This window comes from Macaca thibetana, chromosome 16 (genome assembly GCF_024542745.1).
Source record: "Macaca thibetana thibetana isolate TM-01 chromosome 16, ASM2454274v1, whole genome shotgun sequence".
NCBI classification, from domain to species: domain Eukaryota; kingdom Metazoa; phylum Chordata; class Mammalia; order Primates; family Cercopithecidae; genus Macaca; species Macaca thibetana.
This window is the reverse complement of record NC_065593.1, coordinates 32,152,524-32,164,921: the sequence shown is the minus strand read 5'-3', so window position 1 is coordinate 32,164,921 and position 12,398 is coordinate 32,152,524. Positions and strand designations below refer to the sequence as shown.

The following is a 12,398-nucleotide window of genomic DNA, read 5'->3' as shown; positions in this document are numbered from 1 at the left end:
AAAAATGCAAAAATTAGCTGGCATGGCGGCGCATGCCTGTAATCCCAGCTACTCAGGAGGCTGAGGCAGGAGAATTGCTTGAACCCAGGAGGCAGAGGTTGCAGTGAGCTGAGATCACGCCACTGCACTCCAGCCTGGAAACAGAGCTAGACTCCGTCTCTAAATCAATCAATCAATCAATCAACTAATATCACTCTACTTTCAATTCATGAAGATACCTCTAATTAGGGAATTAGGGAATAGCCCCAGGAAAAAAGCTATATGGTATACATGATCCAAGTGTGCTTTTCTCATAACTACAGATACTTTATACTTCACATACAGTACTTTCACTGTTGGCTTTGTACCCTGAGGCAGTTTTTTTTTTTTTTTTTGAGACGGAGTCTTGCTCTGTCCCCCAGGCTGGAGTGCAGTGGCGCAACCCTGAGGCAGTTTTGTGAGGAATACAATGCTTAAAAGTATACAACTACAACATCCAAAAAGTAAGGAGGATCCAAATAGGAAGGAATCCTACAATATGAACTCTGGCATTGGTAGCCAGAAAAAAATTAAGATAGTGTTATCCTATAAATACCTGCTGACTGGGAAACTGACAGAGGACTGATGTGATGTTGCTAGCATACTGAGCCATTTCCTTCTTGATAGACTTCTCCACATTGGGGGGAATGCGGCCAGACACGCTAGTCATGATATCTTGCAATTCTAGGAGAGGCAGGGAGGGATCTCTGAGGGTTTTCATCAATCGCTCTACCCAGTCTTTTACCTAAAAAGAAAGCATTGGTAAAATAGGACCCAAAGTTAACACAATCCCCCAAATAAAAAGATACATAGTTGTCATTCCGTATACGTGGGAAATTGGTTCCAGAACCACCACTCATATGAAAATGTGCACATACTTGAGCCCTACAGAACCCATGTATAGAAAAAGTTGTGGGCTCCATATTCCATCAATACTATAATTTTGATTCATGTTTGGCTGAAAAAATCCACATATAAGTGGACCCACACAGTTCAAACCTGTGTTGCTCAAGAGTAAACTATATCTGAATTCACTATCATATACTACTTCTTTTCAATATAAAATTTATATAATTTTCAATAGATATGGGGTCTCGCTATGTTGGTCAGGCTGGTCTCAAACTCCTGGCCTCAAGTGATCTTTCCAACTCAGCCTCCCAAAGTGGTGGGATTACAGATGTGAGCCAACTATCATAGAGTACTTTGAAATTGCAATGTAAGCATCTAACATTGCCCCTATTCTCCAGTTTAAAAAGGTGTAATCACGGCTGGGCACAGTGGCTCACGCCTATAATCCCAGCACTTTGGGAGGCTGAGGTGGGCAGATCACAAAGTCAGGAGTTCACGACCAGTGTGGCCAACATGGTGAAACCTTGCCTCTATTAAAAAGAAAAAAGAAAAAAATTAGCCGGGCCTGGTGGCATGTGCCTGTAATCCCCACTACTCAGGAGGTTGAGGCAGGAGAATTGCTTGAACCCAGGAGGTGGAGGTTGCAGTGAGCTGAGTTTGCGCTATTGCACTCCAGCCTGGGCAATAGAGCAAGACTCAGTCTCGAGGGAAAAAAAAAAAAAGGAGTAATCACAATTAAATGTGAAGTCCATGACAAGGATGGATTTAAAGACCTCAAGTCCCACAACTGAAGGTGAAAGAGTTCCAGGCCAAACAGCTTTATTTTCCTCCCTCTTAAACAATCATTATGAGACTTGCAACTATTTTGGAGAATAGGTATCCCATTTGTACACCCCTTCCCCAGGAGACGTGATTCATACCTTGCTGCTAAAGAAAGGATCTGGCAGGCAGTATCCATTCATTACGTTGACCAGATTATCCAGGACATAATGGAACACTCGATGCAGTTTCTCGCCTCTGAGTGCCGTGCTCTGGATCCGTGGCAGACTACCTGTGTGAAGCTCAGCCTATCAACCCCAACAAGAGATCAAGTCATCTACTACTTTTGATCTAAGGTACAAACACACCACTACAACTTAAGAGTTATCATTCAAAATGGAGACATCATTTTACCATACCCAGCTACCAGAAGGGAAGTCAATGGAGGAAACATCATAAGGAAATTATGGAATCTTAGTATTACAGTAACTCCTGCAAACTCTTAGTTCCATAATACTACAGGTACAAATACAAGGCATAAGATTAATAGGCGAAAAAGCTAAAGAAAACACTGGCAAACCAAGCACTGAAATCACTTGCCTGTCTCCAAACCACCAAGTTCTTTAGCTCTTAGACAGCAATATTCGGAGCATCTTCCTAACCCACCTGCTGAACCTTGCTGGGGTTGTCCAGTTGCATTCTGGCTAGTACACAGCCAGGGTCAAGAGCTGCTCCAGGTCGCTTGACGTAATGGATACAGCCAGACTCCACAGCTGTTAAGGTCATTACCATCTTCATCACCTATAGTGAAAAATAAATTAGACTCAGATTTATCTCTCTTTACACAGGTGAATGCTAAGAAGAGGTAAATTTTTCCCTTAGCATCTAAGTGGACCACACCTAATTTGACCCAGAAAAAATGGGAATTTACCACCATCTTCTAGGGACTATCAAGGCAGGCAATTAGAAAATCTCTCAGTACCTCACTTTAGAAACAACAGTTATTGACATTTCTCATTTCTAACTTTTAAAACCATTTTGGCATAATTTGTGATTATACTTGTTTTGTACTTAGAAAGTGAGGAACAATTTAATCTCTTCATACCAGTGAATCCAATCTAAGACATCCAGGCCGAAACCTAAGGATCATTCTTCACTCCTCTTTCTCCCTTACCTACCAATTACCAATCCAGCCAGGCATATCTTCTAAACCTTTCTCAAAAATCTTCCTCTCTTGCCATCTCTTCAGTTTACGCCTTCTTCATTTCTGGCCCAAAGTACTTCAAAGACGCCTTAAGAGATCTCCCTACTTGCTATATACCTCCCACAAGGTCACGAAAAGCAATCATTCTAGATCCCAAATATCATCATACTACTTTTCCACTTATATCCTTCAGAGATTACCCGCTGCCTCCAGGATAATGTAAACTTACCAGTATAGCTTATAAGATCCTTCATAACCTCACATTCAAGATCTCACATTACTTCTTTAGCATCTTTGCTTGTCCCTCCCCATTAATCCTTAGTCTATTCTCAAGCCACACCGACACATACCTGCAGTTCCCTAAATACACTGTGCTGTCTTGCTTCTGTCTTTGTACATGCTATTCCTTCAACTTTAAGCACTCTTCCCTGCCCTTCTTCACCTGCTCTATTACTATCTGTCTTTCGAAACGAAGATCAAATGTCTCTTCTTTCAGAATATCTTCCCATACAAGCTTAGCTTGATTTGGGTTAGGTGACCCTCTGCACTCTATGCTTAGCTCTCTTAAAATTAATTACATGACATTACTTGCCTGTTTTGTGCCCCACTTCCACATATTTCCTCTGGACAGCCAGCAGTTAGGACACCTAACACTCAATAAGTGCTATTGCCTAGTATCTATTTTTAGAGCTAGAGATTCCTCATTTGCCAAAGTGTTTTTATGTGTTTTAAAAATCTTAAGGTTCGTACTTCTAATGAAGCCAACTGATGTTTTTCATTCTTATTTCCAATCTGTCACCTTTTTTTTTTTTAATTTTTTAGAAATAAGGACTTGATTTGTGGCCCAGGCCACAAATTGTACCACTCCAGTACAGTGGTACAATCACCATTCACTGCTGCCTTGAATTCCTGGGCTCAAGGGATCCTCCCACCTTAGCTGCCAGAGTGGCTGGGACTACAGGTATGTGCCACTGTATGCCGCTAATTTTTTAGTTTTTCACAGAGACAGGGTCTCATCATCATGCCCAGGCTAATCTCTAACTCCTGGCCTCAAGCGATCTTCCTGCCTCAGCCTCCCAAAGGGGTGGGATTACAGGCACAAGCCACTGCACACAGCCTCCTTTCTGTAACTTTTCGGTCCTAGTCCATCCCAGCCAACCCTTTTCCTACCTTCCCTTCCCATGATCCCACAGTCTTTTCACCACACTGACCTCAATCTCAGCATAGCACTGGCCAGCAAACACATGACCTCCATCTTCTACAATGTACTGGATTAACTTCCCAGCAGAAGGTGAGCGCATCACTGATGGGTCATTTTCCTTCTCAAACACACAGGTTTTATTGCCAATTGTGATGCGATATCTAGGAGACAAGTGGAAGTATGTAAGCTAAGAAAGCACCTCAGGATGTAAAGGAGAATGGTAGAGAATATCAACCTTCAAATAAAAAAATCCTGAAAACTTTATTACACACACACACGCACATGACATTCACTGCACCTTTGTTTACAATGTCAATTAACAAAAATTTCCTAGATTAAATAAAGTATAGTATAATCACATAATGGAACACTACATGGCTATTAAAAATAACAGGTACCACAGTTTAAAAAAACACAAAGATATTGATGATGTAATAGCTAACATTTCTTGAAGACTAGCTATGTTGTGACAATGTTCTACACATTTTCAGCATATTAATTTATTTCATTCTCATAATACCACAACTGGTGTTGAACATTTGTGAATTTTTTTTTTTTTTTTTTTTGAGATGGAATTTTGCTCCTGTTGCCCAAACTGGAGTACAATGATGCAATCTCGGCCTGCGGAAACCTCCACCTCCCAGGTTCATTCGATTCTCCTGCCTCAGCCTCCCGAGTAGCTGGGACTACAGGCATATGCCACCATGTCTGGCTAATTTTGTATTTTTAGTAGAGACAGAGTTTCACCATGTTGGCCAGGCTGGTCTTGAACTCCCAAACTCAGGTGATCCACCCGCCTCGGCCTCCCAAAGTGCTGGGATTACAGGCGTGAGCCACCACGCCTGGCCACATTTGTGAATGTATTTAAAGAAAAACAGTATGTACATGAATGTAACTTGTACATGCATATAAAATTTTTACTCAAATATATAAGAAACTTTTAACAATGGTTACTTATAAAAAGGGGAACTTATTTTTCATTGTCCACATACACTGGAAAAGTAGGGAGACATGTTTTTAATTACAAACACTTTTATATTCTTGATATTTTTGTTAAGTACATGTACTATTTTTTTTTTTAAACTACAAACGAGTACCAAAAAAAGCCTGGGAAAAATCCCAAAAACTAGTAACTTATAAGAGAAAAGGCTAATAGGATGACCGGCAAATGGACCTCAAACAGTCATTTACCTATCCACTTCCTCCTTCATGTACGTAGTATAACTGCTGCCATCATAGGACAAGAGCAGTCCACCGTCACTCAGCCGATGTACATCTACTTCTACACATGAGCCATTCATGATCACCACATAGGAGTTGGGGGACTGTCGAGTCACCTGTAGGGAATGAGAATGAGGATCAGTGTGTCCCTTCCAGGTACAACTCCAAACAAAATTTGAATGCTTCAAAAATACAGGTAAGAAAGATCTGTCAGGAGGACAAAAACTCATGGCACTGATGCTATTTGCCTCAGTGTCTGTGGACATGACTCAGTCCTGCTGTAAGCAAAGACGGCAACCTTAGTTGTTTTTCCCAGCTGTGGTTGTTCCCTGTCTCTCCTTTATCTCTTGGCAACAACAAATGCTGCTTCAGGACACTGACACAAATAATGACTGTAATTTCACTAACACCCCCATTCCTACATTACATCAAATTTTTTCTCTTGCCTCTCAGCCTAAAGAAAGATAGCTTAAAAAGTAAGATGCAAACTCCAATGGGGTTCTGCATACCTTAAGTACATACTTGACTCCCTCATAGATAAGTTCAACATCTACTGTATTCAACAGTGTATGAGCAGGAAGGACTTGACCCCTGAAAGAACAGCAGCAAGAGAGACACTTACTACAAAGTTCCAACAGTTAATAAGAGAATCTAAAAGATTATTGATTATAGCATTTCCTAGGACAACAAAAAACTAGAAACAACCTAAATACCTCAATAATCATGTGTAAGGAATTGATCACATCAATTATGAAAGAATCTTATAATGGATTTTTTTTAAATTAGGGTAAAATACACATTACATTAAATTGGCCATCTTAACCATTACAAAATGCACATTTCTATAGTGTTGGGGATATTAACACTGTTCTGCAACCAATCTGCAGGACTTTTTCATCTGGCAAAAGTGAAACTCTACACCCATTAACAACTCCCAATTTCCCCCTCCCCCTAGTCCCTGGTAACCATCATTCTACTTTCTGGTTCTATGAGTCTGACTACTCTTGATACCGCATATAAGTAAAACCATATAGTATTTGTCTTTTTGTGGCAGGCTTAATTCACTTACCCTAATGTCCTTAAGATCCACCTATGTTTCAGCATGTGTCAGAATTTCCTTCCTCTTTAAGGCTGAATAATATTCTATTGTATGTATATCCCACATTTTGTTTATCCAGTCATCCATCAACCAACATCTGAGTTGTTTCCATCTTTTAGTTACTGTAAATAATCCTCCTATGAATGTGGCTGTGCAAGTATCTTTCAGACCCTGCTTTCAATTCTTTCAGAATACCCAGAAGTGGTATTACCAGATCATATGGTAATTCTATTTTTAATTTTTTCAGTAATTGCAATACCATTTTTCAGTAGTGGCTGCATCATTTTACATTCCCATCAAGAGTGCACAAGTGTCCCAATTTCTCTATGTACTTGCCAATACTTGCTGTTTTGTTTTTTGACAGTGGGCATCCTAATGGGTGTGAGGTGATATCTCATCATGGTTTTGACTTTATTTACTTAATGATTAGTGATGCTGCGCATGCTTCACATGTGGAACAAAACATACAGATATTAAGAAGATGTGAACTAAAAAACACTTTAAAAAAATATACTGTTGAGTTAAAAAAGCAAGGTAAAGAACAGTTTCACAGTATGCTACCATTTGAGTTTTTAAAAACCAGGAGGTGGGAAGAAACAAGTACCACATGTTGATATGGTTTGGCTGTGTTCCCATTCAAATCTCATCTTGAACTGTAGCTCCCATAATTCTCATGTGTTATGCGAGGGACCCGGTGGGAGATACCTAAATCATGGGGGCAGTTTCCCCATACTGTTCTCGTGGGAGTGAATAAGTCTCATGAGATCTGACAATTTTATAAAGGGAAACCCCTTTCACTTGGCTCTCATTTTCTCTCTTGGCTGCCACCACAAAAGACATGACTTCGCTCTTCCTTTGCCTTTCGCCATGATTGTGAGGTCTCCCTAGCCATCTGAACTGTGACTCAAACCTCTTTCCTTTATAAATTAGCCAGTCTTGGGTATGTCTTTATTAGCAGTGTGAGAACAGACTAATACACATGTATATATTTATGTAAGTTTAGGATATCTTTGGAAGGTTAGAAAAGCAATTGGTAATATGAATTTACTATAGGGGATGGAAACTGGGTGGCCAAAGAACAGAGGTCAGAGAGAGACTTTTCACTGCTTATCTTTTTTGTGCCTTTTGAATTTTGAACCACAGGAATGTGTTAACTGTTCTTAAAGATAAAGATTAACGCTGGACACAGTGGCTCACGCCTATAATTCCAGCACTTTGGGAGGCCAAGGCGGGCTGATCACGAGGCCAAGAGATGGAGACCATCCTGGCCAACATGTTGAAACTCTAACTCTACTAAAAATACAAAAATGAGCTGGGCATGGTGGAGTGCACCTGTAGTCCCAGCTACCGGGGTGGCTGAGACAAGAGAATCGCTTGAACCCGGGAGGCGGAGGTTACAGTGAGCAGAGATCACGCCACTGCACTCCGGCCTGGTGACAGAGCAAGGCTCTACCTCAAAAAAAAAAAAAAAAAAAAAAAAAAAAAAGATAAAGATTAAACGTGAAAAAATTATAAAAACTTAGTATAAGCATATCTACTCCTAGCAACTGAAACTTTATTTAAGAGTCTTAAAAAAGACCAGGAGGCCGGGTGCGGTGGCTCACGCCTGTAATTCCAGCACAATGGGAGGCCGAGGTGGGCAGATCACGAGGTCAGGAGATCCAGACCATCCTGGCTAACACGGTGAAACCCCGTCTCTACCAAAAATACAAAAAAATTAGCTGGGCATGGTGGTGGGTGCCTGTAGTCCCAGCTACTCAGGAGGCTGAGGCAGGAAAATGGCATGAACCCGGGAGGCAGAGCTTGCAGTGAGCAGAGATCGCACCACTCCACTCCAGCCTGGGCAACAGAGTGAGACTCCGTCTTAAAAAAACAACAAAAAAAGGCTGGGCACGGTAGCTGACGTCCATAATACCAGCATTTGGGAGGCCGAGGTAGATGGATCACCTGAGGTCAGGAGTACAAGATCAGCCTTGCCAATATGGTGAAACCAAATCTGTACTAAAAAATACAAAAATTAGCCAGGCATGGTGGTGCATACCTGTAACCTCAGCTACTTGGGAGGCTGAGGCAGGAGAATCACTTGAACCTGGGAGGCAGAGGTTGTGGTGAGCCGAGATCGTGCCACTGCACTCTAGCCTGGGCGATAGAGCAAGACTTTGTCTTAAAAAAAAAAAAAAAAAGCCAGGAGTGGTGGCTCACGCCTGTAATCCCAACACTTTGGGAGACCAGGGTCAGATCCTGATGTCAGGAGTTCAAGACCATCCTGGCCAATATGGCGAAACCCCTTCTCTACTAAAAATACAAAAATTAGCTGGGCATGGTGGTGCGTGCCTGTAGTCCCAGCTACTCAGGAGGCTGAGGCAGGAGAATTGCTTGAACCCGGGAGGCAGAGGTTGCAGTGAGCCGAGATTGCACCACTGCACTCCAGCCTGGTGACAGAGTGAGATTCTGTCTCAAAGGAAAAAAAAGGTAGGTAAGGGGGGCAGTAGCGTGGGTGGAAGGGAGAGGGAGAAAATTACCAAGGAGAGAAACACTGTCAAGAAAAACTTTTGCTAATAGTAGAGAAAGAGTGATAAAGCAAGTGTGGTAAGTTGTGAGTTAATTGGTGAATCTGAGCAAAGAATATATAGAAATTATCTGTATTATTTATGTAACTCTTAAAAACCTAAAATTATTTCAAAACACAAGTTTTTAAAATAAGTTAAAGGCTGGGTGCAGTGGCTCACACCTGTAATCCCAGCACTTTGGGAGGCTAAGGCGGGTGGATCACAAGGTCAGGAGATCGAGACCATCCTGGCTAACACGGTGAAACCCCGTCTCTACTAAAAATACAAAAAAAATTAGCAGGGCGTGGTGGCGGGTGCCTGTAGGCCTAGCTACTCGAGAGGCTGAGGCAGGAGAATGGCGTGAACCTGGGAGGCAGAGCTTGCAGTGAGCCGAGATCACGCCACTGCACTCCAGCCTGGGGGACAGAGCGAGACTCTGTCTCAAAAAATAAATAAATAAATAAATAAATAAATAAATAAATAAATAAATAAAAAAAATAAGTTAAAAACAAAAGCATTTAAAAAGGGGGAGGGGGCTTGTAGAGGAAAATGCATTTGACATAATTGCACACGAATAAGAAAACTATTTAACTAGGTTAGAAATTATATGTTGCAGAACAGAAAGACTGGATTGGTAAAAAGGGGCCAATGAATACAGGGAGTTGAAAGTCACACCAAGGGATTTAGATTTGATACAGAAGAGAAATGCCAAGCTGCTGAAGGTTTTACTACATGAGAGTAACAAAGTGAAAGATACTTATCATAGGGCTTGAAATCTCAGTTCAATTTTTAAATTTTGTTTCTTTTCTTTCTTTCAGATACCTCAAAAGGGAATTGATATAAGTCTAACAACACAGAAGGAAATAAAAGTGCCTGTGATTAAAGTGCTTTAAAATGATTAGCCACTTGGAGCATTCCTCTGGGGACTCAAAGGCAGAGCTTAGTCTCCTGAATCAGCATTAGAAATTAGTTTAGCCCCATAGATGTCTCACTCCCTACTTGAAAGACTCATGAGGTCATCCTGAATATCAGCCTTAATTATTTACTTCTGAAAGGTGGTACAGGTGATACACGAAATATTTATGGTTCAGTGCTGGGGAGAAATACCAGATTTTTATCACCAGGGTTTGGAGAGATTTGATACTTATACAGGACAGAATATCTAATGCAGATGGATTCCAGTTTTTAAAGAAGCAACCTGTTCTAACTGTGGTATAAGTTAATGTCTAGAATCTGCAGTTAGACTCCCCAAATAATTTGCCATAAACGTCAACATCCCCTCTCTTTCTTGCCACCATGGTCCATGAATAACAAGTAACACTCATAAGCTGCCAGAAACAGACAGAAGAATAAATGGGTCTTTGAGCTTCACTCCCTGTGCTCAGGACCGTTGGTTAGTTTGTGTAGCCTACAAGAAACAAAGCCTACCTTTCTAAGGAGTGAAGGAAGTTAGAGACGCTATTCCGCAGGCTCACGTCTGCCACGTGGAGGGCCCCACATACAACCCCCAACATGGTGTCAGGTCGCTCAGCCTGAAAGGAGGAAAAAGAGGGCAGATCAAATGCATGGTCACTTGGCACCACAGACTCTCAAATGAAATCAGGTTCACATTTGTTGTGATGAAACAGCTAGCAATGAAAATCTCCATTCTCACTGCCCAACTGATTTTTTAGATAAAAATGAACACATTCACGTTTAGAATTTGATTAGAGGGACCATTTGAAGAGAAATGAAAAATTTCTTCTTCTCTCCCTAAGACTTCCACTGAGCCAATCAATGAGTAGCTCAAAAATAGGCTTCTGACGGAAATAAATTTAAAGACACAACGATTTGGCTACTGATAATCTCAAAGAAAAACAGTTTATAGCCAAACTTTGGACCTCCAGACAAATTATATGAATCTAACGATTTTATACAAAATCTTGGATAATTTAGCATAGCCCCAGGAATTAAGGAATAACTGATAACTCTTGATTTAAATGAGGCCTCTCTCTTCAGCATCCGGTAGATACAGAAGTTGGCAACTATGGACCAGATTTAACATTAAATGAAGAAAAACAAAGAAATTCAATCTCTGCATGCCTCTCTTCAAATATACGTCAGGAAGCAATGCTAGAACATAAAATGACTGTGTTACACCAGCACAGGAATCATCAGAGTGCTAAAATTACACTGACTCCTAGATTTTTCCAGGTAGATCAAGAACCATTTACATTAGAATCAAATAAATTTCATTTAGTGACAGGGATTGAGCACCCAAGTTTATAAAAACCCAATCCCAGCAGCTGTTTGTGCAAGTACAGAAATACACACCTGTACTTTTTCTGCTATCAGTCTGTCCAGCCAGCCAGTATCAATTCTGTTCATCTGAAAGCTTTCAGTCTCTAACAATTTGATCAGGTATTCAACTGTAGTTCGAAAGTCACCCCGAATAGACAGCTCCTTCAAAGCCACCACCATGTTTCTGGGAGAAGAACAGAAGCCAATCTGTTTCAGCAACAAACACTTTAATGTTTTTCAATCATTTTAAAGAACTGTTTGGCCAGGCGCGGTGGCTCACGCCTATAATCCTAACACTTTGGGAGGCCAACACAGGCGGATTTGGGAGGCCAAGACAGGTCAGGAGATTGAGACCATCCTGGCTAACACGGTGAAAGCCCATCTCTACTAAAAACACAAAAAATTAGCCAAGCGTGGTGGCAGGCGTCTGTCGTCCCAGCTACTCGGGAGGCTGAGGCAGGAGAATGGCTTGAACCCGGGAGGTGGAGCTTGCAGTGAGCCGAGATTGCACCACTGCACTCCAGCCTGGGCAACTGAGCGAGACTCCGTCCCCCAACCAAAAAGAAAAGAACTGTTTCATTCCTTCGGAATCCTGAGAGGGAAGGGAGAGAGACAGTTCCAAAAACAAATAAGGGTGCACATGTTAAGTGTGCTCATTCATGTGCATTCCACAGAGAAAAATTCGCAAAAAGTCAGTAAACGTTTGAATTCTAACTGATATTACCATAAGAGCATCAGCTAATCAGATACATTTCATTATAATGAGTACAGAACAAATTATAACAAATTATATGCAAACCACCCTCAGTTTTTACTTAGTTAAGTTTCCCTTATTCCATTAATTTATTGTTGGCTAACAAGAATTAGGGCATTAATTCTCCCTATCCTTAAACCTTATTTATGTATAATTTACATACAGTAAAATATACTTATTTTAAGTATACAGTTCAATGAATTTTCCCAAGGGCTTAATTTAAAGATTTCCACACAGTGAAGCAACTCTCTGGGTGCAGTCATATATCAGGAAAGTGGGAGTGTTTTTTTAAACTGCATTTTGGATATCTATGCAATGATTTGCTCATTACTTTTATTACTTCCCAGTTAAGTGCAAAGTGATCCAATTTTAGCAGAATTTCAAATACTATGGGGCTTTTCTGTATATTTATGCCCAGTGTCTATCCTGCACGGGACAGGTATTTACTTAAACAAATACTAATT

The 12,398-nt window shown here is 40.9% G+C and overlaps 2 protein-coding genes and 1 long non-coding RNA gene across 13 annotated transcripts in view; 2 read left to right on the top strand and 1 right to left on the bottom strand.

Moving 5' to 3' along the window:
* Nucleotides 1–10,320, top strand: part of LOC126939359 (uncharacterized) — a 93,276-nt gene extending 82,956 nt beyond the window's left edge. The window contains exons 2-4 of one of the 2 annotated variants that reach the window (XR_007720364.1): nucleotides 1,772–1,982; nucleotides 3,653–3,791; nucleotides 9,719–10,320. This is a non-coding gene — a long non-coding RNA (uncharacterized LOC126939359). Of the gene's footprint in view, nucleotides 1–1,771; nucleotides 1,983–3,652; nucleotides 4,047–9,718 lie in introns of those variants that run through there. The other variant, XR_007720365.1, reaches the window with a different exon arrangement.
* Nucleotides 1–12,398, top strand: part of TADA2A (transcriptional adaptor 2A) — a 556,520-nt gene that overhangs the window by 310,552 nt on the left and 233,570 nt on the right. The window lies entirely within an intron of this gene.
* Nucleotides 1–12,398, bottom strand: part of ACACA (acetyl-CoA carboxylase alpha) — a 329,721-nt gene that overhangs the window by 157,583 nt on the left and 159,740 nt on the right. For all 10 annotated transcript variants that reach the window (XM_050764555.1, XM_050764552.1, XM_050764562.1 and 7 more), the window contains 8 exons: nucleotides 11,214–11,364; nucleotides 10,329–10,432; nucleotides 5,762–5,843; nucleotides 5,223–5,368; nucleotides 4,042–4,192; nucleotides 2,293–2,427; nucleotides 1,788–1,934; nucleotides 575–763 (listed from right to left, as the gene is read on the bottom strand). In XM_050764555.1, coding sequence (XP_050620512.1) covers nucleotides 575–763; nucleotides 1,788–1,934; nucleotides 2,293–2,427; nucleotides 4,042–4,192; nucleotides 5,223–5,368; nucleotides 5,762–5,843; nucleotides 10,329–10,432; nucleotides 11,214–11,364 — 1,105 coding nt within the window. The remainder of the gene's footprint in view (nucleotides 1–574; nucleotides 764–1,787; nucleotides 1,935–2,292; nucleotides 2,428–4,041; nucleotides 4,193–5,222; nucleotides 5,369–5,761; nucleotides 5,844–10,328; nucleotides 10,433–11,213; nucleotides 11,365–12,398) is intronic.